The following is a 25,917-nucleotide window of genomic DNA, read 5'->3' as shown; positions in this document are numbered from 1 at the left end:
ATAGTTGGGCAGCTTTGGTTAAACCTTTTTTCCTTATATTTAGGTGCAAATATGCATCCTTTTAACTTCTAGCCACTCAATAACAATACAAAGCAAATCTCTTTTTTTCTCCAAAGTAAGCTATCGTATCTTTCTCTTCCACTCTTCATCCTCAGATTCCTCCACTCATCATGGAGGACCCTAGCCATTTCAGTCAGATCCTGCTGGGGGCAATCTGTTTTACATATGTCCGTCCATCCCCCCCCCAAAAAAAAAATTGATACCTACCATTAAACATAGTGCTCAAGATGTGATCTATCAATGAAACCTGGGATTACAGTAATTTCTTAACAACCCTAACATGCTATCAGGTCCTATTAAACTTGGCAATTAAAACTCCCCTCAGATCTTTTTTTTGTGTAACTTGCTTGCTCCCTTTCCACATCTCTCCCAGTCTGGGCAGGTACAGTTTTTTTTTTTTTAAAACCTGACTAGAACTTGACCTTTATTCCTGTCAAATTACATCTCATTGATTTGAGCCCAACATTTCAACCTTTCAGGGTCTTTGAATCAGTATTACGTCACCTCATTTATTAATTGTCTTTCAACTTCCTACCATTTGAAAAATAATTAGACATTTCTTCTGTCTTCCTGAAAGGTTTTAGTAAAAATGATGGAATGAGATAAGCTATCTCCCAGTTTAGCATTACATGACTATTAACTAGTCTTTAGGTAAAGTTACCTAATCAACTCACCACTGGTATATCAAGTCCTTGATTTCTCCATCCTATCTACATCTGTTCTAAAGAACAGTCTGGACCTAGACCTTCAGCTGAACACCTAATAATACAATCATTTATCCCATATTTTACTGTCTTTCCTACAAGGGTTGCATGGAAGTCTGTCAATTATGCTAAAGTTAACATTCAGTATGGCAATCCTTGGATCTACCATCCTAGATATTTATCCTTTTTTTCAGAAAAGGAAACATTTTGCCTGACTTGTTCTTCTGTGATTTTAACATGTTTTAGAAGGAAATATAATTTTGTACAAATTATTCATTTCTTTTTTTTTAAATACAGGTTTTATTGATTTTTATTTTCATATTACAGTCTTTCTGGACACACTTTGCCTCCCCATCCCAGCCTTGAAATTAATTCTTCCCTTGTAAGAAAATTAAGCAAAACCAGTTGATAGAGTTGTTGCATCAGATAATATAAGCAAGATTTTTCCCTGATTGTTTCGCTTCTCTCTACTAAAAGGAGGATGTTAGGATCTGTGTTCCATAACCATTATTGGGGTTTTTTCCATTACTAAACCTATTACTCCCTTTTAATAATCTTTTCATTTGTATTTTTGTAGTCAATCTCTACTTATTGCTCTTCTATCTCTGCTTCAGATCATCCCATTTTTCTCTGAATTTCCCTTTGTCACTTCTGACTGCATCGTCATCATCAGTAGTACGCACATTAATTCAGCTAGTCTCCACCTGATGGGATGTTTCCAGTTCTTTGTTCCACGAGACGTACTTTGATGAACATTTGATTAATAAACATTCATACTTACTGAACCTTTCTATATTTCAATTGCTTGGGGGATATATTCCTACTATTAGAACTACTGGGTCTAAGTGTAATCATTTTTCCTCACAGAAGTCAAATTTCTTTTCCAAAATTGTTAAGCCAATTCTTAATTCCATCAACAGTATTTGGCACGTTTTCCCTTCACTCTACTCAAGGAGTAGAATCACTAACTCAAAAGTAGAATTTTTTTTGGAGAACGTCTGACACTACACAATAAAAATGAGAAGAATATACCCTTTGACCTAATGGTATATGGAGCATGCCTAGAACATGTTAGCAAAAATAAATTGAACTCATGTTCAAAAATGTTCATGGCACTGGAAGCAACTGAGTTATCTAACATTATGGGCATGGTTAAATAATTTATAGTGGTGTTTGAAATGGAATATTATAATGCAGCTAAAACTGACAAATATAAAAATATAAAGAAATCTAGTAAGACCTTCATGAAATAATGCAAAACATACTCCTCCAAAAAAAAAAAAACCCTGGAAGAACAGTGTACACATTAACTCTGCCTACAAACATAGGAAAGTGAATATGAAAGAAAAGAAACAGCCTTCTGTTGGAGACTTGTTACTAAAATGTTATGATGGTTGGTGTTTAAAGGGATATAAATGGTACTAGGCAAGCTTAATTTTATTGCTATTCAATGTTTTGTTGATAATCATTTGATATGACCTAAAATGAATGATGTGATATAGATGGTCAATGATAGCCTTATCAACTCAAGAATTCTGATTTCTTTAAGATCTAAGATCATTGTAAAAGTAAAGGAGGCATTCTTAATGGGTTTTGTGTCCAGGACCCCTGTAGCACCAGTGATAGAGTATTGTTTTTAAATGTATAAAATAAAATAGGATTACCAAAAATACTAAATTGAAAAGTTCACAGTCCTCAGGCTAAGAAGCCTTTTCTAGAGTTATACTGACTTTTGGCCCAAATTACTGGAGTGATGAGTCCTTGGTGGGGGGGTGGAATCATCCTCATAGCAAGGAGGAAGCATTTATCTGCCTGTAGTTTTGCTGGTCAGATCAAGAAGTTTTTATTTTATTTTTATTTAAGGCAGTGGGGTTAAGATTGACTTGTCCAAGGTCATACAGTTATGCAATTATTAATTCTGAGGTCAGATTTGAACTTGGACCTTCCTGACTCCAGAGCCAGTGTTCTATCCACTGCACCACCCAGCTGCTCCCTTAAGGAAGTTTTTAACTGAAAATGGTGGATAAGTAGATAGGGTGTTGTCTGCCCCAACCCCCTTGTACTTTAGAAAGACCAGGTCAATACCTACTAATCTAATGTGGAATTCTGACTTGGAAGCTCCATTCAGTAAAGAGTTTGTTACTACTCTGTGTGAGGCACTGGGCTAGGGATGCTCCTTGAACATTTAGAAATGTATATAGACCCAAACCCTTGGGTGTCAATCCTGCCCTTGACAAAGCCTCTGTTTGAGAAATGTAAGCCCAGGCAGAGTAAGAGGTGCATCTGTACATTGTTGCCTGACAGTATTGTCAGCCACCTAAATGGCGTTCTCTCTGTCTTATGCCGTACTCTGTGAGACATTCTTATCAGTGTCAGAAGAAAACAGATTGCATATTTATCCAATTTACAGACCTCATGAAGCCCAGGGCCTCCACCACATTAGCATCCATATGAAGTCAATGTGCTAGAATGAAGAGCTGACTCCAGCCTGATGACATTTATAAACAAGGGAAAAGTCTACTTCAGAGATTCAAAAAATAAGACCAAGATGCTTAACAACAGTTATTGTGAAAAGGCTTAGAGCTCTTCATGGAGTCCAGGTTCTGTATGAAGCACAGGTCTATGGCCCAACTCCTAGAGACACTGGGGTGATCTTGGGCTGCACTAACAGGATAGTTCTCACAACAAGAGAGCTAATAAGACAACCACTTTGTGTTAGACTTTATCAGGATGACCACGTGTTATTCATGAATTCAGATTTTGCATTTACATTTCACTCTTGATTTTTAAATTAATTATTTAATTTTTTGCAAGGCAAATAGGGTTAAAGTGACTTGCCCAAGGTCACATAGCTAAGGAAGTATTAAGGGTCTGTGGTCAAATTTGAATTCAGGTCCTCTTGACTGATGCTCTACCCATTGCGCCACCTAGCTGCCCTTAAATTTTTTAATTTTTTTTTTTATTTATGCAAGGCAATGGGATTAAGTGACTTGCCCAAATGCATACATCTAAGGAAGTATTAAGTGTCTGAGGCTCATTCTTGATTTTTACAGCACTTTCACTTCCAAATATATCAGCCCTTTCCCTTTCCACCACTAACCAAGGAGTCACTCCTGTGGCAAATAAGAGAAAAAAGAGGGAAAACAGTTCAGTAGAATCAATCAACACGTGACCTGAGGCTGAGAATCTGTACAGTGTTGCAAGGGAAGTGTAAAAACGCAAATCTTAAGAAGCTGGGCCCCTTTGAGCATGTCTTGGTCATTCAGAATGTTTAGCCTGGAGAAGTTCTAATTAAAATAGGTGAAGGACCCATTGTAGGAAGATGGTTTGAACTTGTTTGAATTTTTTCAGAGAATTAGTATGAGAACTAAATGATGCAAATAGAAGAAAGCAAATTCTAGCTTGGTATATAAAGAAGTATCTAAAAAGTAGATCTAAATGTAGTATGGACTGCCTTAGATAATATATTATGTTCCCTGTTACTGGAGCTGTCAAAGCAGATAAACACTAATTAAATCATTTAGAGATTAGAAAGCTGACTCTTGAGACCCTTTCCAATTAAATTGATCCTCTTTTTTATTAGGTTTATTAAGAATTCAATAGCTAGAATTTTTTTTTAATCATTCTGATCATTTTATTCTGAACAGTTTATCTTATTAGTCTTTACCCATGAAATCACAATAGTATTTTTTCATAAACAGTTTGGAGCCTGGGGTCTCTTTTGTTTTATCTTTTTTTTTTTTTAGGGTTTTTTTTTTTTTTTGCAAGGAAAATGGGGTTAAGTGGCTTGCCCAAGGCCACACAGCTAGGTAATTATTAAATGTCTGAGGCCAGATTTGAACACAGGTACTCCTGACTCCAGGGCTGGTGCTCTGTCCACTGCGCCACCTAGCCACCCCTCTTTTGTTTTATCTTAAAGTTAATTCGAGTTTTTATTTTATCATTCTTTCTTGTTAGCTACTTAAGGAAGGGACTGTTTTTTGTTTACCTTTGCAACCCTAGTAGCACTTAGCCTTGCATCTAGAAGGTACTCTGTAAATGTTTTTTGAATGAAATAGTGTCCAATTTTGCCCCTTGTTTCCTTTCCTCACTAATACAAACTTCAAGATGATGTGGTCACTTTCTCCCAAGGTTCCAGTCACTTCCATGTCGCCAAACAGTCCTTGTTGGTCAGAATTAAGTCTAGAATAGCAGTATTCCTCGTTGCTTCCTCTATCTTCTGAGAGATGAAATTGTCAACAAGGCAAGTCAAGAATTTTGGATGCTCTACTTTTAGCAGAATTAGATTTCCAGCAGATGTCAAGATTATTGAATTCTTCTGTTATTACTATAGCTTCCCTCTACCATTTTTGTAATCTGTATGAGGAAGGCATTATCCATATCCTCTGTTCTGTAAGCACACCACCACAATATTACTTCTTGTTCTACTTTTATCCTAAATTAATTACCTTTAACACTTTAGTATTCATCACTTTCTGTATGGATACCTAGAAATCAGGTATAAACAAAACCCGTTTATTTTACAAAAATGTTATCTGCACAACTTTTCAGGAAGATAACCTGTCGTAGAAAACAAAGTTCACTTGTTCTCTATTGTACATTTTTATGCATTATTATAATGCCATCTGAATTGGAATGTTTTGATTTTGTTTGGAGTATTGCATGATATACTAAAAAGTTATTTTTAATGTTTGTTTAGATTTTCCGTCGAGGAACAGAGAGGAATTTGGATCTTTCTTGGAGTGAGCTAAAGAAAGAAGTTACTTTAGCTGTTGAAAATGAGGTAAGGTTTGAGTGGAAAAATTAAAACGTTACAGAACCTTACATATTTTTCATCAATATTGGTAAGAAGATAACTTTAATTAGTAAAGAAACATACTCTGAACTTTTAAATTAGACCTTCTCCAGAGTAGAAAAAAATTGAGATTAGTGTTAAGTCATTCTTGTCTCTAGCTTCATTGAACCATCTTTGTATAGAACTTTTTCTAATTATAATTCTCTAGAGAGAATTATTATTTTAGGAAGAAAATCAGGAACTGCAGTAATATTTTTATTTTGATTCCTTCTTCTGCCAGCTCCAGGCAAGCGTAACAGAATATGAATTCTCACAAGAAGAATTTCGACAGTTACAAGTTGAATTCTGGTCCAAGTTCTATGCCTGCTGCCTTCAATACCAAGAAGCACTGTCACGTCCTCTTGCCCTGCATATGAACCCTCATGCAAATATGATGTGCCTGTTAAAAAAAGTAAGGATAGAAGCATGCCAAAGGACCTCTTCCTCCTCTTCATGGACTCTTCTGAATGTTCATCTGCTACCTTCTACTTCCTCTCTAGCCACATTGTAATCATCTGATTTTCCTGTAGAAATGCACTTCATTTGGAGTTAGATTTTTCTTTAAACATTTTAAAATTAACCTGAAGATTCACATTTCCAGGGGTTCCTGTCTTTTCTTGTGCCCTGTGCCCTAGTGGACCATCTCTATCTCTTGCCTGATGAGAATCTTTTGACAGAGGATGAGACCACCATTTCTGATGGTAACAGTAATGAATTGTTCCCTTTTTAATCCCCTTCTTCAGCCTTTTAGTCATTACCCTTTTTTTCAGATAGAATTAAAACATTTGCCACCACAACATTCTCTTGAAGTCTTTGCCATGGATATTTGAGCAAAACTGATTGGGCACAAATGTTTTCAATCTTTGTGTTCATAAAAATTGTCAACTTTGCCTATTCAAAGCTTACTATCAATTAATATTCATGTCCCTTAAGTGAGATTTCTTTTCTTTATAGATTTAGATATTGCACGTGATGTTATATGTCTTGTCAAATGCCTCCGATTGATTGGGGAATCCATCTCTCTGGAAGTGTCATTCATGATGGAAATGGCTTGCTATCACCTTCAGTCTCCAGAGAGGGCTGCGGAACAGATTCTGGAAGACTTGATCGCGAATGATGTGTAAGGGAGCATTTAGGGTAAAGTCTGTTTCATAATGAAAATTCTGTCGTCTTTGGTACTAAAGTAATATGGTAGAAATGCATTTCATAAAGGTACTATGGAAAGGGAGTCAGTGTTATTAGTAGGTAAGCTAAATGGGAAAACCAGTCAATCATCTTATATATATGGAAACAGACATGTGAAACATAACTGTTATTATCAGAATCACTCATTTCAACAGCATCTTAAGAGTTCCTCCTGTGAACCATAAGTAAAAATATTCTCTTCCAGTAGTAAATCTTGGCAGTTCTAAGTAGCCAAAGGAGAGAGTTACTTGACACCTTGTACCAGAGGGCAATTCTTAAATCTTTTTAAAGCTTTGTTAAAAGCTTAAAAAGTTGGCTTTGCTTAATGGTTTTGCCAAAAGACATTAAAAAGCTGACCCTTGGATCCTATGGATGACTCACCTGCTTCTTGGGATGTTTTGTTTCAAGTTCTTTAGTACCACCCTCATCAGTCATCAGGGTTCTCTTTCTGACCCTACAGAGAAAATGTGATGGAGGATATCTGCAGTAAACTTCAGGAGATCAGGAATCCAGTCCACGCAATTGGACTTCTTATACGGGAAATGGACTATGAGACAGAAGTAGAAATGGAAAAGGGGTTCAATCCCAGTAAGTGACACATTCTCCTTCAGTTTAAAAAAAGTTGCATTCAGTGCCAATGTAGCCCCATTATTGTGTGTTTCTTTGTTTTCCTTATTGCAGCTCAACCTCTTAATGTTCGCATGAACCTTGCTCAGCTTTATGGCAGTGGTACAACAGGAAATGTGATTTGCAGAGGTGTGTGTAAAATTGCTAGCACTCGATTCCTTATCTGCCGAGACCTATTGATTCTACAGCAGCTGTTGATGAGGCTAGGAGACGCTGTAAGTATGAATTTAGAAAACTTGGGCAGGGGTGCTCATGACCCAGTCACAAGCTGTAAGTGGGGAGGCCATATAGATCACCTTTTTCCATTTACATTAAGATCCTACAGCTATTTTTCAAGGTAGCAGGGGAATCTAGAGCAGAATCCTTAGGGAAAGGACTTCAAAGGATGCTAGTCTCTTTTGACTTAGACTGTAAACTTTTCCTTCCATGTTATAAAAGAATCCTGGACTATTAGAACTGGTATTTTCTAACACAACCTCTGCTGAGGCCCTGAAAAGTGACTTGCCTGAAGCTACATAATTTGGACCACCAAAATCATAATCCTTCCACTTCACAGAAATCTTACAAAGCCCCAAGTTATCTCTAGGTGGTCTGAGTTCCATTACTATGTATCTTTTTTTAGTTTTTTTTCTCAAGGCAATGGGGTTAAGTGGCTTGCCCAAGGCCACACAGCTAGGTAATTATTAAGTGTCTGAGACTGGACTTGAACCCAGGTACTCCTGACTCCAGGGCCGGTGCTCTATCCACTGTGCCACCTAGCTGCCCTACTGTGTATCTTGTACAAGAGATAATTGCCAACTCAGAAGTTTCAAGTACTGTGATGACAATAAATCCATGCCAGTGTCTTTTTATTTTAAGTAAGGTGTTTAAAAAAGACTGCATAGGGGGCGGCTAGGTGGCGCAGTGGATAGAGCACCGGCCCTGGAGTCAGGAGTACCTGGGTTCAAGTCCAGTCTCAGACACTTAATAATTACCTAGCTGTGTGGCCTTGGGCAAGCCACTTAACCCCATTGCCTCGCAAAAAACTTAAAAAAAAAAAAGACTACATAGATACTTCAAAGAAACACTAAATTGACTCATTATCCACATCAATAAGAATGAAAATTTTAAATTCCCACAAGATGGCAATGTGTTGAATTTTCACCCTAGTCATTAAAGCAGACAAGTTTTTCGTAGTATGTAGTATGACCCCCTACCTTGTATAAAAAAACAATGTCTCTTTAATCTTGTACCCATTATCACTTGGAATAGATCAGGTCTGTAATACTTTGACTTAATTTTCTAAGGAGTGAGAGATTGGTAGTTTAGGGACCTTTGTTAAGTGAACTATGCTTACATTTGACTTAATATTGCTTAACTAATAGGCTCTTTGGTATTCTCTCAGTAAGCCATAAGCATGTTGCTTTTCTGACATCATGTCTCCTCTTAAAAATTCATTTTAGCTGTAAGCATTAAAGTTTATCACCATTTACTTTCTTTAGGTGCTTTTGGGAGGGAATCAACTGTTCCAGTCTCAGCAAGACCTTCTCCATCGGACAGCCCCATTGCTCTTGTCCTATTACCTCATTAAGTGGGGAAGTCAGTGCTTGGCATCTGAGGTACCGGTTGATACACTGTGAGTTTTTAAGTTTGTTCGTTGGTATAGATTCCACTACAGGATTTATAATTGTTACTAATAACTAACAGCATTTTGAAGTTTCTAAATAACTTTCAAAAATTAAGACTTGATTCTAGTACTGCAGCAGATTTTGTTTATGATTTGACTTCTGCTTTTCTTTAGGTTGGGAATGCAGAATTTCTGTACCTGTCTAATAATTTAGAGAGGTTATTTTGACAGTTTCAGTGTCTTGCTAAACAAGCATCTCTCCTCCTGTAGGGAGTCCAATCTACAGCATTTATCGGTATTAGAGCTGACAGACTCCAACACCTTAACATCACATAAACTTGGTAAGGACTTTTACTGTGTAGCACCTTTTTTATTTCACTTTCAGTATTGGCTCCTTAGACCTCAAAGTGATCTTAGAGAATCGTTAACAGTCATCTCCCAGTGACTCATGACATCTGCAACCTTTTGTGTTTTTTTTCAAGTTTCCAACCCTCAGACAATAGTGGAGTTATTTTTCCAAGAAGTGGCCAGAAAATATATCCTTTCCCATATCTTCTCCCAACCAAAGGCACCTCTCACTCAAACTGATGTGAACTGGCCTCAGCTGGTTACTACAATTACCAGTTATTTCTTACAGCTTTTGTATCCTTTTATTTTAAAACTTCAAGAAATTTTGCTCATTCTACTTCAAGGATATTATGTTATATAATGCAAGTTTCATTTGAATTAATTGTTTGGGGGGGGAGAAGACGTTGCAATACTGTGATTTATACATAAAGATATTATTCCTGATCTGCCATCACTGGGGCATAAGACATGTACTTAGATTTTTTCCCCTGCTGGTTCATCCACATTTCAATATCTGCATTCCCTTTACCACTGAGCATATGTATCTTCAAGGCTCATACATAGCATTCTAGTGTAGACTAGAGCAAAGATAAAACTATTCCACCCAAGCATTTCATTAATGACATTGGTGGCCTGATGCCACACAACAAATGCTTATTAAGTTTATAAAAGGACATGTGCAAGGCCCCATGCAGGCCTGTCCAGTGTTAAAAATCAAATGAGTCTGTCCCTCCAGAAACCAAGTCTTTCTGAAACAAGGGTATAACAAATAATATGTAAAAAAAAAAAAATAAGAAAATACAGAGTACTTTGAGAAGAGAATGGTAGGGTTCAGTAAAGGCTTTGCTTGGGTTGAGCCATGAGAAGGGCAGCTAGAGGGCACAGTGGATAGAGCACTGGCTTTGGAATCAGGAGGATGGGAGTTCAAATCCAACCTCTGACACTACTAGCTAGTTGTATGACCTTGGGCAACTCACTTAACCCTGATTGCCTCACATCCAGGGCCACCTCCAGTTGTCCTGATTCATATCTGGCCACTGGACTCGGATGTCTCTGGAAGAGAAAGTGAGGCTGGTGACTTAGCACAGCTCCCCTTATTCAAATTCAGTTCACATGCCTGTCATGGCATCACCTCTCTGATGTTGTGGTCTTCTTCAAAATGAACAGCAAACAAAAATATTGAGCTGTGAGAGGATGGGAAATGATTCCCACACCAGTGGCCACTATGTTTCTGGGTAGAGAGGAAGGAAATAGAGCCAATATTCAGGAAGCATTGCAGAACCCTTATCTACAAAATGAGCATGATAATACCTATTGGGTTGTAAGGACGAAAAGAGAGAGGAGTTGTAAAGCTTCTTGCAAACCTTAGTGTTAAATAAGTGTTCTTATCGCCTTCATTTTCTGCATCTTATTTTTAAAAGTTGTTTTTCAACAGCTTTTGTCTCATGACTTCTTCTGTAGTATACAGTTAGTTTTTCCAATAAAGGTTGAAAGGACCTTATCCTTAGCAAATGATTAGATGGCCTAGCAATCCTGGATGCATTTTCCCAGAGTGTTTGATGGGAAGCTGTCAATACACACAGTTACAGGTGAGTTCAAGATGTCACATTTTTCTTGTCCCATCTAGCTTCTACAGATCCTCTTTGGTCACACAAAAAGCTCTCCATTGCTATCTTTTCATTAGTGTATATTCTAAGTTTCCAAGGGAGGGTCAAAACTCAACCCCAAAGACAATTACTTTCTTTTTCTTTTCAGGCTGTTCTGAAGTCCTAACCCTCATGATTTCTTGTAGAACAATAGTGTTCCATTATCTTCATATACCACAGTTCAGCTATTCCCCAGTTGATGGGTATCCCTCAATTTCCAATTCTTTGACACTAGGAAAAGAGTTTCTATAAATATTTTTGTACATTTGGAATTTTTGCCCTTTTTTTCTAATCTCTTTGGGATACAGATCTTAGTAGTCTTATTGCTGGATCAAAGGGTGTGCACGGTTATATTTCCCTTTGGGCATAATTCCAAATTGCTGGTTGAATCAGTTCACAACTCTAATTCAACCTTTATGGAGAGCAATTTGGAACTACACTCAAAAAAGTTATCAAATTATGCATACCACTACTTGGTCTGTATCCCAAAGAGATCAAAGAAAGGGAAAATGACCTAAATGCACAAAAACATTTATAAATTTGAAACTGAGGGGCTCCCTATCAATTAGGGAATGTCTGAACAAGTTGTGGTATGTGATTATGATGGAATACTAATGTACTCTAGGAAATTATGTATAAAATGATTTCAGAAAGAATTGGGAAGACTTATGAACTCATGCAAAGTGAAGTGAGCAAAACCAGGAAAAAGCCTGACACTGTAACAGCAATATTATACCAGTGATTCACTGTCAATAGTTTAGCTGTTTTGATCAAGACAATGATCCATGACAATTCCAAAAGGCCCATGATGAAAAATGTTCTTCAGTTATAGAGAACTGGAAAACTTGGAGTATAAATTGAAGCAGACTTTTTTATTCTTTTTTTTTTTTTGAAGTTTTTTTTTTCCGACATGCCTAATAGGGAAATGTTTAGTATGACTTAGGTAGCATTAATATATAGCTTGCCCTTTCAATAAATGGGAGGAACAAGGCTAAGAGGAAGACAGATTGAAACTGAAAAAAAAATTTAATAGGTATTATAAATAAGTAAAAATTGGACTGTCAAAAGAGATTGTGGGGGCGTCTAGGTGGTGCAGTGGATAAAGCACTGGCCCTGGAGTCAGGAGGACCTGGGTTCAAATCCGGTCTCAGACACCTAATAATTACCTAGCTGTGTAGCCTTGGGCCACTTAACCCCATTTGCCTTGCCAAAAAAAAAAAACCCTAAAAAAAAAAAAGATTGTAACTTTTCCCTAGTTAGATATGTGGTAAGTAGTGTCAGGGATCAGAATTTTAACTCATGGTTTTTGATGCTTAAGACTCAAATTATTAATCACATTCATGTCATGCCTGAAGATTGACAGCATGCTTTGCTCAAGGCCCTGTAAGTCGGATCTTACAAGTGTCATCCCTTTTTTACAGAGCAGTTTGTTTTGGATAAGGTACTCCATGCACAAGGGTGCAGACTTGGAATTTACTTTCCATTATACCTGTCCCCCTTGGTTCTTGCTTTGCTTCTTTCCTTTTCTAATAAAAAGGATTCTTTTTTCTTTAAGGAATACATTCGCCTGCTACAGCCATGGTGTCAAGTAAGTGTTGGCTCCTGCCGCTTTATGATGGGCCGGTGTTACCTGGTTATGGGAGAAGGACATAAGGTAAATTTGGTCTTGTCCTTTCTGCTTGATGAACTGGGATAGGATCTGATAACCTTAAGAAATGGTACTATTTGCTAAGAAGGATCATTGAATTGTCTCATTGTACTTGTATGGGTTTATAATCACTCAAGTGCCATTATTCCAGCCTTTAGCCTCAGAATTCAAAAAACCCCCCTCCTTTGGTTGTTGTAAGGATCAAATGAAAAGATATTTGTAAAGACTTAGCAAAGTGCTGGGGACTTAGCAGGAAGTTAAGAAATGCTAATTCTCTTCCTTTTTTTCCTTAGGCTCTGGAATGTTTTTGCCAAGCTGCATCAGAAGTGGGCCGAGAAGAATTCTTAGATCGATTGATCCGCACAGAAGAGGGGGAAATAGCTTCTACTCCTCGACTACAGTATTATGATAAGGTATGAAGTCTTACATAAAATGTCATCCTTTCTAATAGGTATATTATGGTGTGATTTGTGTCTTGGGAAAGTCAGGGGAGTACTACGTAAATGTAAATGTTTTTAGGTTGTTACTCAGGAAAATTCCTAGTGAAAAAAAGAATGAACTGCCAAGGGAAAATGCAGGTGTAGGGATGAATGATAGTTATCATGTTGTTATAGGCTCAGTGACATTCCCAAAGCAATTACACTATTTTCCAGTAGATAGATCAATACAGGATGAAGATAACTATAAAGAAAAAGCTGACAATGTTCAATACTCCATCTCAGGAATAAGCAAGTTCCAGAATTTGTTTCCTCATTAGGAAAGATGAGAAGCACCAAAAAGAAACCAGACCTACTTTTTCATCATTAAATGAAATTCTATGCAAAATTATTCAACTACTAATAAATTCAAAGAGTTTGCAACTACTGAGTTGATAAAACATGTTAGTATCCAACATAAATCATCTGTCATCTGTGCATCCTTTGCCATCTTTAGAATTATTTTTGTGAACTTAGATGAGAAGGGAGAGACTAGACTAAGATTTTGCACTAAGAGGCATTAAAAATACCAGTCTCCTTGCCAACCAAATCCTACCAAAAAACATCAACAACAAATGGAAATGCCCCAACAAAGAAAAACAGACAAAAAACATGTGAACACAAGCAAACCAAAGAAGCCAACATGATGAAAAAGTGCAAAGTCCAAAAGCAGCTTGTGTGCTAGAAAATCAGGAGACAGAAAAGAAGCAATAGAAGTTTTTTAAGAAGTGCCCTCACATGGCACAGTGGATAGAGCACCTGCCTGAGTTCAAATCCAGGCTCAGACACTTAATTACCTAGCTGTGTGGCCTTGCAAGTATTTGTTTCACTTTTTTGTCTGTGCTGTGCCACCTGACTGAGGGCACTTCTTTTTTTTTAGGTTTTTGCAAGACAAATGGTTTAAGTGGCTTGCCCAAGGCCACACAGCTAGGTATTTATTATGTGTCTGAGGTCAAATTTGAACTCAGGTACTCCTGACTCCAGGGCCAGTGCTCTATCCATTGTGCCACACCTAGCTGTCCCTCAGCCATTTTTCCAATTGTTGGGCAGCACCTTCATTTCAAATTCTATGCCACCACGAAATGAGTGGCTATAAATATTTTTGTATACTTAGATCCTTTTCCCTTTCTTTGATTTCTTTGGAATATAGATCTGGTAATGATATACACAGTATTGTAGCTTTGTGGGGTATAGTTCCCAATTACTTTCCAGAAAGGTTGAAACAGCTCTACCTACAGGGCATTAGTGTCCCACTTTTTTCATATCCCCTCCAGTATTAGTCATTTTTTTATTCTATCACATAAGCCAACCTGATAGGTGTGAGGTGTTACCTTGGAGTTTTTTTATTTGAATTTCTCTAATCGGATGTGATTAGAGCTACTGATAGCTTTGATTTATTCTGAAAACTGTTCTTCTCATCTGTCCATTTATTAACAATTGGTTTTTGTTTTTATAAACTTGACTTGGTTCCTTATACATTTGAACTACATTTGTTGCTAAGCTAGATATGACTTAATGGATTGTCCATTCTGTTGGAACAGCACTTGGATAAACAATAAACATATATAATAAATATAAGGAAATCATCAAAACAGATTGCTTGGAATTGGCAAAAAAGAATCAGGAAAAACTTAAGTGACAACATGCAAAGGCAATATCATAATTAAATTACAATATTATGAGAATAAGGGGAAAATATATGTGTAACCAAAAGTGCCACAATGGCTTACCAATAAAGAATAACTTGGATCCCAGTGGAATGTTTAAGGAGGACCAGGAAGGATCATAAAAACTGGCCAACAGAATCATGAAGTGTGGACCAACCCTCAAAACTCAGCCTGTTCTAGGAAGGAAGGCTGGAATTGGATGTTTGAGAAGGAAATGAACCTAGAGGTCCAGTCTCCTAAATCTTCAAACAATCTTGGATGAGGCTCATGGCCAAAAAGGTTAAGTGTTTAAATCCATCTAAAACAGCTGCTAACTGAAGTGTTTTGTTAGTGGCTAAATCACTCAAGGTTTCAGAAAAGTAGCTTGGAGTAACAGGGAAAAGAAGAACATTTCAAGAGATTGAATGGAAATTTGGAGAGCTGAAAGTTAAAGCTTTGAGAAAAGGGAGACTGAGTTAAAGTGAATAAAGACACAAGACAGGATCTTTTGTTTCATGAGATGCTCTTAAATTTAACCAATAAGAGAAGCTGTGTAAAAATAAAAAAAAATTTGTATTCCTTTTCTATAGGAGACTAAAAAAATGACATACCAAAATTATAACACTAAATACAAATGGGCTAAGTTGCTTCATAAAATTAAAAAGGATACATAGATTGAATTAAAAGTCAGACAATAACACTATGATACATAGAGAAAGCACTTTTACCAAAAAAAAATCTGGATTCAAAATGAAAGGATGGCCTAATATTTTTATCATATACCACTGCCAAAACATAAAAAAGCTTAAAAGGCATTACTGATATTGTACAAAATTGAATTCATACTAGAAAGCATATTTTTTAAAAATGGAAAAATACAATGCATGCTAAAAGATTCTATTCAAAATGAAAATACCAGTCTTACATATATATTTAACTAAATCTGTGACAAATGGGATGCATACTTTAAACTTGCAAGAAGAAATAGATTTCCTTTCAGGCATTATGAAAGGTGTAAACCCATCAGTATCAGTATATGACAAATCCAACCAAAAGATAAGTAAGGGAGAACATATAGCACTAACTGGAATATTAAGTCTGATTATAAGGAGGTAATTGGATGGATAAAAGGAAAAATGCTTCTTTTTCGCCAAGTTCACAGAACTTAGATAAATGTTGACCTTTGCTGGCCCACAAAGGCAAGAGATGCTATACCCTAACTACTCTTCTAAACAAAGCACAACCAAATCATAATATTGTTACTTTCTCTGCTACTTCTCCTTCAAGGGCTCAAGGACTCTTGTAGAAATTAAAAAAACAACCTTAGTTAAATCATGATGGGATAAAAGGGAGATATTCAAAACAGAGAATTATGTGAAAGATAAATAATATTATTGGAAAATGAAATATATAGGCTAGAACCAGAGACACATTTGTAGCATTGACTATCTACAACAATAAGAATTAAAATTTATTGAACCAGTAGCTTTAAAAAAAAAGAAACTAAAATGAAAGCAGAAAAAAACTGAAAACAAAACACCTGAAATGAAGACCTTTTTGAAAAGACAACATAATTGTAAAGTTATAAATTTTCTTTTTTTTATTTTATTTTTTTGCAAGGCAGTGGGATTAAGTGGTTTGCCCAAGGCCACACAGCTTAGGTAATTATTAAGTGTCTGAGGTCAGATTTGAACTCAGGTACTCCTGACTCCAGGGCCGGTGCTCTGTCCACTCTGCCACCTAGCTGCCCCTGAAGTTATTAAATTTAAACAAAATCTAAGCCCCTCCAAAAAAAAAACCCAAACCAAAAATACACAGATTAAAAGAAAAGATGGTGAAAGCAAAAGAGATTAAGAAAATTATCAAAGATATACAACCCTATGCTTATAAATTTGTGGATCTAAAACAAATGGATGATTACCCACAGAAACAGAATAGTCCCAGAGTGAATAACCTAATTCTCAGAAAGAAAAATCTGACAGGGCATTTAAGAACAACTCCACAGTAATAGAACATCCCTCACAATAATGCAATACCTCCACAGTAATAGAACATGTCTCTATAGATTCCCAGACTAATTACCATATCTTTAAAGAGAAGTAACTTCCTACTATAGAAACTTGCTTTAAACAGAAGGGAAACGAAGTACTAATTCCCCCATCTCCTTTTTCTTCAAGACACTGGCCATGGACACTAAAGAGTATTATTTCAAAAATACTGAGATACTAATAAAAATGAAAGGAGGATCTAATTCTTTGTTCTTCCAGAGTACTTTTAAGGTGCAAATACTTCAAAAAGCAAGCTCCTGGCTTCTCAAATCTCCATTTGCTTTTCTATCCTTTGGCTGTTTCATTGTTCTCTTAATATATCCTTCTAAGGAATGATGAAGATAGAACTCAAAATCAATTGATTCTTTAGATTTTTTTTAACCAATACTATGCCTATTTTAAGTTTAGCTGCATGTAGATGAGATCAGTTTTATAATATGTGAAAATAGAAGTGGAAGGAGTTTAAAATTCGACATCATGTACTAACAGTAGGAACAAAGGAAGGTACACAAGTCATAGTGCCAAATATCTGATGGCACTCCATGTGGCACCTTGTTGTCTTAAAACTTTTTATATATCTCAGTTTTCTATTTAGTTTCAGAACCAAACCTTTTCTATTTCAGTTTCATTATTCACTGCTTAAATGCAGATTTGTGATAACAAAAATTCCTATTTCCTTAGGTTTTGCGATTATTAGATGTAGTTGGTTTACCTGAACTAGTCATTCAGTTGGCCACGTTAGCAATAACTGAAGCAGGTGATGACTGGAAAAGTCAGGTAAGAAGAGAAAATTTGTATTTGTCTTAATAACTTTTATTGTTCTTTTTTATTATGCTTCACAGTTTGCTAAGAATTTTTTTTATTTAAAACTTCATACTGTAATTGAGGCATTGATACCCCTTTCCTTTTATTTCATTTCTAGGCTACATTGAGAACATGCATTTTCAAACATCATTTGGATTTAGGACACAATAATGAAGCATATGAGGCCTTAACGCAGAATCCAGACCCCAGCAGGTAGATAGTGAACCATTCACCCTTGCCCCTTGGTCCCAAAAGGAAGCTTATCTGATATCCCCCTTTTTTCCCTAGGCAACTAGATTGTCTTCGGCAGTTGGTAGTTGTTCTCTGTGAGCGTTCCCAGCTCCAGGATCTGGTCGAGTTTCCATATGTGAACCTACATAATGAGGTAATTTACCCTGCCTGAGAGCACATGGGAAGAACTCAGGTGATTGACCTCTGCAAACTCAGTCACCTCACTTTTTGTTTCTGCCCCTCAGGTTGTGGGGATAATTGAGTCAAGGGCCCGAGCAGTGGATCTGATGACTCATAATTACTATGAGCTCCTGTATGCCTTCCACATCTATCGTCACAACTACCGAAAGGGTGAGGTCCAAGGACAAACTAATTCTCATAGAAAGTCAGACGTGGCAGAAGCCATCTCCTCCACCTTACTATGGTTTAGAGAATGGAAGTAAACTCACCCAGGGATGAGGTATACTAAGATTAGACTTCATAGAAATGTGTATCAGCTTAGGAGATGTAGGGTCACAGAGTGGAAAGAGACCCCAGAGGTCATCTCATTCAGTACCCTCCATGGTGATTCTGTAAAATAACTTGTTTAAGTCACCTAATGGGCAGAACTTAGATCTCTCACTTGTCTTTTGCGCGTATTTCACCGCAAGGAATATTGTCATTTTACTTGGGAAAATTATAATAAGAAAAGGTTCTAATTTTACATCCTCTATCTCTTGGCCTTGACCACGGAAAATTTAGTCCAGTTACTTCATTTTACATAGCTATAAATTGAGACCGGAGATGTTAAAAGTTAACTTAAGACACATAGGTAGGAGCAACTAGGTGACACAGTGGAGAGAGCACAGGCCCCACAGTAAGAGAGGAATTGAATTTAAATACAGCTTCAAACACTTGATATTTACTAGCTGTGTGACCTTGGGCAGGTCACTTAACCCTATTATCTTGCAAAAAAACAAAAAAAAGGAAAGAAAAGACAGAGATAGTAAGTTTAGACTGAGAGTTACATGAAGGTATATAGGTTGTGAGTGTTAGGGCTGAGAGTTGAACCCAGACCCTATTCCTTCAAAGCTGGAATCTTCCCACCTTCCCCTTATGCTTATTAAATGGCATGAACCAATTAGAATACTTTGTATACTGCATTTAGGTATTTACCTAGAGTAAACTTTGTTTAATTCAGACTGTGAAGATTCAGGTTATTTTGGATTGTTTGTCAATTCCTGTACCATTTCAGCCCATACCATAACATCATCTTTGCTGGTTCTCTTGTTCTGAGCAAATATTGTGTTTCCAGTGTCACCAATTTTTGAGTCATCCAATATACCTCCTCTGAGGTATATTTTCTTATTTGAAAAACATGATTGACTTTTCATTTCCCCTCAGTTACATGCAGAAGTCTTAATATGAAGTGAGTTTCAGATTTAATATTTGCAGAAAAAAAGTCCTGTTGTGCCTTTCTGAGTTCTTTTAAAATTCAAAAATCAGTCCAAGGAAAAGAGAAGAGAATGCCTCCATTTTCAGCTAATTTTTTTTTGACAAACTACAATTATACTTTTCCTGGGAGTGATTTTATTCTACCTCTACTTGAAGAATTCTTTTTATCTGGATTGAAATGGAAACATCTTTGGATTAGTCTTCAGTGTTTTTGGAAAAATGGATAACTATAATTTTTTTAATTCAAATGGATTTGTTTCCACACTAAAGATATTAAATAACACCCAAAATCCTTTATAAAGAGCATTCTGAATAGTGTTTGAGAAACATCTTTGTGGTCCCTAAGTGATAAATCATTTTACACATATTATGAATAGAAAGGCAGCCAGACCTTGGTCAAGTCCGTATCAGACAAAAATACTTTGGGAGTGGCAAGTAACCTCTTGGTGCAGCCAGCAACGCTGTAAAATATCTCTTGCAGAGGAAATGCCACCTTGCATTGGTAGCAAGTTTCCCCAGTTCCTGCTCCCCTCCATATCCTCCCCCCCACCCCTGCCCCCTAGAATCCTCCTCATCACAAGCACTCTGGAGGATGACTATCACACATGTCTGTACACATCTTTGTGTATCATTATTCCATTTTACAGATGTGGAAATAAGAGGATCAGTGAGGTCTAATGATTTATTCCAAATCGTACAACTAGTTAAGTGGTGGAATTTCTCCTCACTCCAAATTTAGTGCTCTTTCTACTAAACCAGGCTGCCTTTAATTAATGTCCCTCAAAAAGAGGAATAGTTCTTGACTGAAAATCAAACTTTTCATTAAGGATTGGAATGAATTATAAAATACTTCTCAGTTTTAAAAATTCCATACTGTCATACTGAGAACAGTACTTCTCTGGGATCTGTTGGACTCAAATGATGTACTTAAAAGTTTTTAAGAAGAATTTTTCAGTTGTGTCCTTCAACCAGTATAACCAAAATCTCCATAAGGTTGAAGCCTTTCAGTTCACACATTTCTTCCTCAGACCACACTGTTTTCCATACTGTTTTTCAAGACTCTCTCTCTCAGGAAGGGGAACTAGTTTAGAACTACCTCTGATGCCTGAAAAGTCAGAAAGCAGAGACTCCACTGTGAGTGTAAGTTACAAGAGCTTGCCCCTTGGTTTGGGCTCCAGGGGCAGCCGTGCAGCCCAGGAGGAGGGAAGCACTGACTGTCACTCTGAAGTCCCATTTGTCCTTGTTCCACAGCTGGCACTGTGATGTTTGAATACGGCATGCGACTTGGCCGAGAAGTACGAACTCTCAAGGGACTTGAGAAACAAGGCAACTGTTACCTAGCTGCCATCAACTGCCTCAGACTGATCCGGCCTGAGTACGCATGGATTGTGCAGCCAGCCCCTGGGGCAGTGGTATAGAAACTTTCTCTCTGCAATTTTGTTTTGTTTACTGACAGCCATTGTAGTCATAGCCTTCTGTTATCACATTTTATTTTATCTAAACTTTCTGCCTTTGGACTTTATCTTTTTTAATGATATTAGTTATTAACATGTTATTGTCCAGTGTTCCTTTTAATGATGAGTTTAACTATCTGACTGTCATTGAGCAGCCACTTTTCCTTATGATAAGCCCATTAACAAGAAGGTGAAAATCGGTTATTGATTACATGTTCTGCATCTATATAGAGATAGATAGATAGATAGATAGATAGATAGATAGATAGATAGATAGATAGATAGATAGATTATGTTTCTGCCCTTAATATATGCACTTAGTTTTCCTTTAATGATGATGAATTTGCCTTAGGTCTGTTTACATTCACTAAGGAAAGCTAACTGTATTATGCAGGAATCAGATGCAAGACCAGGACTTCAAAATATCATGTTATAAGCAACCACTCTAGGGAACCAAACCCAACTTTATTTGGCCTTCATTAGAGTCCCCATGTGGATAGATGATGCCTATTGTACCAGAGAATATATGCTAACAGAGCTCTAAAGCACAAAGCAGCAGAGAAAAAGTGACTTTTTTTCAGAAATAAATTTTTATTGTTATCTTTGTTCTTACATTACCTTTATTTTGCTTTGTACCACCCCTCCTCCACCCCAATCATCCCTTACAACAAATAATTTTTAAGAGGAAGAAGAGAAAATAATTCCACAAAAGAGATCAACATATTGACAAACATGTTATATGTAATGTTCCTTGTCCTCCCATCTTTGTAAGGATAGGGTGGAGTCAGGGCAGTATTGTCTTCTAACTCTTCTCTGGGCCAAACTTAATCCTTCTACAATTCATTTTCTTTTTAATTTTTTAAAATAAATTTTTATTGCTATTTTTTGTTTTTACACTGACTAAATTTCCCCATTTCCCTTTTCCAAAGAGTCATTTCCTAAAACAAGGAATGTTTTTAAAGAAAAAAGGTATAGAAGAGGAAAAATAAGTCAGCAAGATGGATAAGTACATGGGAAAAAAATATTTTAAAATGTATGTAATATCACATACCTATGTTAACCCCACTACCGCCTCCAACCCTGCAAAGTAGTATCTTCTTGTGTCCTTTCTTTGTGTCTATGCTTGAACTTTGTAATTTTTCAACTTTCACATTTGATTTATTGACTGTAGCTGTTCTTTCCACTTAACATTGTATGACATCATTGTTGTCATTTTCTGTATTGTCTTGGTCTCTGCAGACTTCCCTTTTCATCTGGTCACAGAGGTCCTTCCCTGCTTCTCTCTTTTCATCACTCGGCATCTTTTTTTTTTTTTTTTTTTTTTTTTTTTTTTTGCTAGGCAATGGGGTTAAGTGGCTTGCCCAAGGCCACACAGCTAGGTAATTATTAAGCGTCTGAGACCAGATTTGAACCCAGGTACTCCTCACTCCAAGGCCGGTGCTTTATCCACTATGCCACCTAGCTGCCCCACTCGCATCATTTCTTACAACCCCATTGTATTCCATTACCTTCAGGTGCCCCAGTTTGTCCCTGTTCCCTAGTCGATGGACATTGCTTATTTGGTGGACATTGTTTCCAGTTCTTTACAATCACAAAAGGTGCTGCTATGAACATGTTGCCATGTGATGCCTTAGCTTTGTCTACGACCTATCCTTTGGCACATGAATATCATCACTGAGTTGACAGTTCTCTGTTGCTTTCCAGAGTGACTGTACCTATACCTAACCCTGCCAGCAGCAATGCCCTACTAGCAAATCATCTCCCTACAGCCTATCAGCATGTGCATTTTGATTTGCATTTCCCTTATTTTTAGTGACTGTTCATTTATATGATTATAAAATTATTGGTAGTTTACTTTTTTCTTTTGAGACCATTTATTCACATCATTTGACCACTTATATGTTGGGAATAGTTTGTAACCTCCACCATATGGTAGTTGTCTGTATGTCTTAGATTGCAAATTGTTATTGGAGATATTTGGTAGAAAGATCTTTCCCCCAAGTAGAGTGTATCCCTTTTTATTCTGGATGCATTAATTTTGCTTTTGCAAAGTCTTTTCAACTTCTTGTAATCAAAATCAACTATTTTAACTTTCATAATTGTCTATAACAGTTCTGATTAAAAACTTGTTCCTATTTCTAGCTGTGAAAGGTGTTTGGTCTGCTTCTAACTTTTTTGATGATGTAATCTGTCACACTCAGGCCATGTATCTATTTTGATTTATTATTAGAATATCATCTAAGATCGAGATGGAAACCTAATTTCTGCTTGTTTTTTCCCTAGCCATTTTTAACTGATAGGAGTTTTTCCCCTAAGTAATTTATGTTTCTGGATTTATCAAACACTGAGCTCTTCCTTACCCTGTTGGTTCCATTGGTCTGGTTTCTTTTTTAATATAAATGGCTTCTTCTGCTACACTTCAATCTTTTTTTCATTATTTTTATTGATAGTCTAGAGATCCTTTTTTTCCTCCAAATGAACTTTGCAATTATGTTATGTAATAAGCAGCTAAATGGCACAGTGGATAGAGAAGAACTGAGTTCAAATCTGCCCTCAGATATTTACTAGCTATGTGACCCTGGAAAAATCACTTCACCCTATTTGCCTCAATTTCCTCATCTGTACCCTGAAGAAAGTAACAAACAATTCCATTATCTCTGCCTAAAAGGGTCACAAAGTGTCAGACATGAATGAAAAATGGTCAAACATCTAAACATTGTTATTTATCTCTTTGATAGTATGACAGGAACATTAAATATCTAAATGAAAATTGATGCTAATATCATTTTTACCATACTGTTGGAGTTTGCATTGATTATTTCTAAGTAAAATTTCTATCACTCAGTAATCACTTTTTTGTGTATTAGTATGAACGTCCTGGAGCCTCCCCCAAAAGGAATCATGATGGAGAGTGCACATCAATCCCAAGTAAGTGAGAACTTTCAACTGTGTTTGGTGGACTGGTAAAAATCTTATTCTTAGAAGCCATTTTATTCTTTTTTTCCTGAATTTGTTTTTGATTCTGTATTATTTTGATTTTTTAAGGTCAAGCATTTGGGCTTTTGAAACCAACCAATGCTTTTCACCCTCTTAATGCCTTTAGAAATTGGAAAGTTTTATTTAGTGACTATCAGAGGATAAGTTCTGTTAGTCTGCCAGGCACTATATGATTTCTCCTGGGGTTTTAGTTTCTCTACAATTTGGATCAATGTACAACATGGAAACAATGGAAAGACTGACAGATTGCTTTCTGTGGGAGGAGGGAAGTAAGATTGGGGGGGGGCTTGTAAAACTTAAAATAAATAAAACCTATAATAGAGCTTCTCTGTGTTTTTATAAGCGAGCCGACAAGTTGAAATCTTGGAACTGGAAGACCTAGAAAGGGAGTGTTCCTTAGCCCGCATTCGCCTCACTCTAGCTCAGCATGACCCAACAGCAGTTGCCATTGCGGGTAGGAATTCACTTGTGGCATGTTTCTTCTCCAGTGACATCTATATGTGCATGTATATAATAAGTCAAAGACTTCTCTCTGAAGCTCTTAAGTATGACTTTTTTCTGTCAAAGTGGGAGCGGAACTAAATGCCTTTTTCATCACACAGGAAGCTCATCAGCAGAGGAAATGGTCACTCTCTTGGTGCAGGCTGGCCTTTTTGATACAGCCATCTCACTCTGTCAGACTTTTAAACTCTCCCTAACACCAGTCTTTGAGGGACTTGCTTTCAAGTATGTATCAAATTCTCCTCTTATCAAACATTGACAGCCTGCTTATTACAAGACATATCTAAAGTATGAGTTCATTTTACAGTCCTTTAGTGAACATTATTTAAGCACAATTTCATTGTTTTCTGAAAATCCACATTTATAATGGAGTTTTTTTTAGCTTAATGAAAAATGTAGTTAAATGTATTTATTTTTTTTTGAAAAAAGTTTTTAAATGTATAACTGATAACAAATACTTCTTGGCTATAAATTCATTCTTATCTTTATTGATTGGCTATTAGAATGTCTCAGTTTGAATATATTTATGAATATTTATTGGAAATTGAGTGGGAAGGTGAAGTTAGTGACCCAATAATAGTGACTCTTTGAAAGAAGAGGAGTTTTAAATGCTCACTTTACATTACAGGTGCATCAAATTGCAGTTTGGTGGTGAGGCAGCACAGGCTGAGGCATGGGCGTGGTTAGCAGCCAATCAGCTTTCATCAGTCATCACCACCAAGGAATCCAGGTACCTTCCTAGCATTAATTCTGGCATTTGTTTTGGAATTTAAGTGTGGTTAAGAAATAATCATAGCTTATTTCAGTGATTGAAGTGTACAAAATGCTTATATTTATATACCTTACTTAATTGGGATTAGATGTTCTATGAAACTGAAATATGTCATAGGATATCTACAGTGGCATTCCTGTCCCCTACACCCATTACAAAATTCTGAAACCATTCTGCCAGAAGCCTCCTGTAAGCAAATGGTTTTGTGATCCCCAAATTTTGTAAAATAGGAGTTGAAATTAGTCAGAAGTCTATAATGAATATATTTCCAATATGGCATCTCTTTCCCCTTACCCCTCAAAAACAAGATCTTCCATCCAGATATCACATTTGGTCTCATGTCCAACTGCTCTTGAGTTCTGGTTGCTGTTTATTAGCAGCCCTTCTATTTGACTTGATTCTCCTCCTCCTGAACTTATTACCTATAGCAACTGTTTAAGACTTTGATTTCTCGCTTTAAGCATTCCCCTTCAACAACAGTAAAGTCAGATATTTCTGAGTCCTAGGCTGGATCCTGTCCTTCCTAACCCTAGCTCACAGTGACCTTTCAGTTCAGGTTTTCTGTAGTATTTCCAATCTTTATTATACAATCAAGCACATAGTAGAATTATAGTTATTTAAGAGCTAGTCAGAGAATTTAGAGGTTATTTGAACCAGCCACCTCTTTTTTACAAATAAGGAAATAGGCCCAGAAAAATGGCATAAGCTTGTGTTTGTATAACTGATCAGATCCAAAACCAATTCTGGAATCCAGATCTCTGGGCTTCCACTCCACTGTTTTCTCCCCTGCACTGCTGATCTGATTTCTTAATTGTTTTATCTTACTTTGATAGTCAGTGTCTCAACTGTTGGGGGGGGCAGGAGAAGCCTAAAGCAGAGAGGATAGGATCAGGGAT

General features: G+C 36.7%; 1 protein-coding gene across 1 annotated transcript in view; it reads left to right on the top strand.

The window, feature by feature from the left end:
- Positions 1-25,917, top strand: part of NUP160 (nucleoporin 160) — a 47,204-nt gene that overhangs the window by 13,941 nt on the left and 7,346 nt on the right. The window contains exons 12-32 of the mRNA XM_074230653.1: positions 5,464-5,547; positions 5,840-6,010; positions 6,200-6,299; positions 6,553-6,718; positions 7,244-7,371; positions 7,465-7,625; positions 8,892-9,025; positions 9,287-9,357; positions 9,499-9,658; positions 10,884-10,953; positions 12,566-12,664; positions 12,952-13,071; positions 17,510-17,605; positions 17,751-17,845; positions 17,921-18,017; positions 18,109-18,214; positions 20,549-20,709; positions 23,619-23,679; positions 24,092-24,202; positions 24,351-24,474; positions 24,878-24,979. Coding sequence (XP_074086754.1) covers positions 5,464-5,547; positions 5,840-6,010; positions 6,200-6,299; positions 6,553-6,718; positions 7,244-7,371; positions 7,465-7,625; positions 8,892-9,025; positions 9,287-9,357; positions 9,499-9,658; positions 10,884-10,953; positions 12,566-12,664; positions 12,952-13,071; positions 17,510-17,605; positions 17,751-17,845; positions 17,921-18,017; positions 18,109-18,214; positions 20,549-20,709; positions 23,619-23,679; positions 24,092-24,202; positions 24,351-24,474; positions 24,878-24,979 — 2,417 coding nt within the window. The remainder of the gene's footprint in view (positions 1-5,463; positions 5,548-5,839; positions 6,011-6,199; positions 6,300-6,552; positions 6,719-7,243; positions 7,372-7,464; positions 7,626-8,891; positions 9,026-9,286; positions 9,358-9,498; positions 9,659-10,883; positions 10,954-12,565; positions 12,665-12,951; positions 13,072-17,509; positions 17,606-17,750; positions 17,846-17,920; positions 18,018-18,108; positions 18,215-20,548; positions 20,710-23,618; positions 23,680-24,091; positions 24,203-24,350; positions 24,475-24,877; positions 24,980-25,917) is intronic.

Source organism: Macrotis lagotis, chromosome 3, assembly GCF_037893015.1.
Source record: "Macrotis lagotis isolate mMagLag1 chromosome 3, bilby.v1.9.chrom.fasta, whole genome shotgun sequence".
Lineage (NCBI taxonomy): Eukaryota > Metazoa > Chordata > Mammalia > Peramelemorphia > Peramelidae > Macrotis > Macrotis lagotis.
The sequence above is the reverse complement of the archived record's forward strand: the minus strand, read 5'-3'. Positions and strand labels throughout refer to the sequence as shown.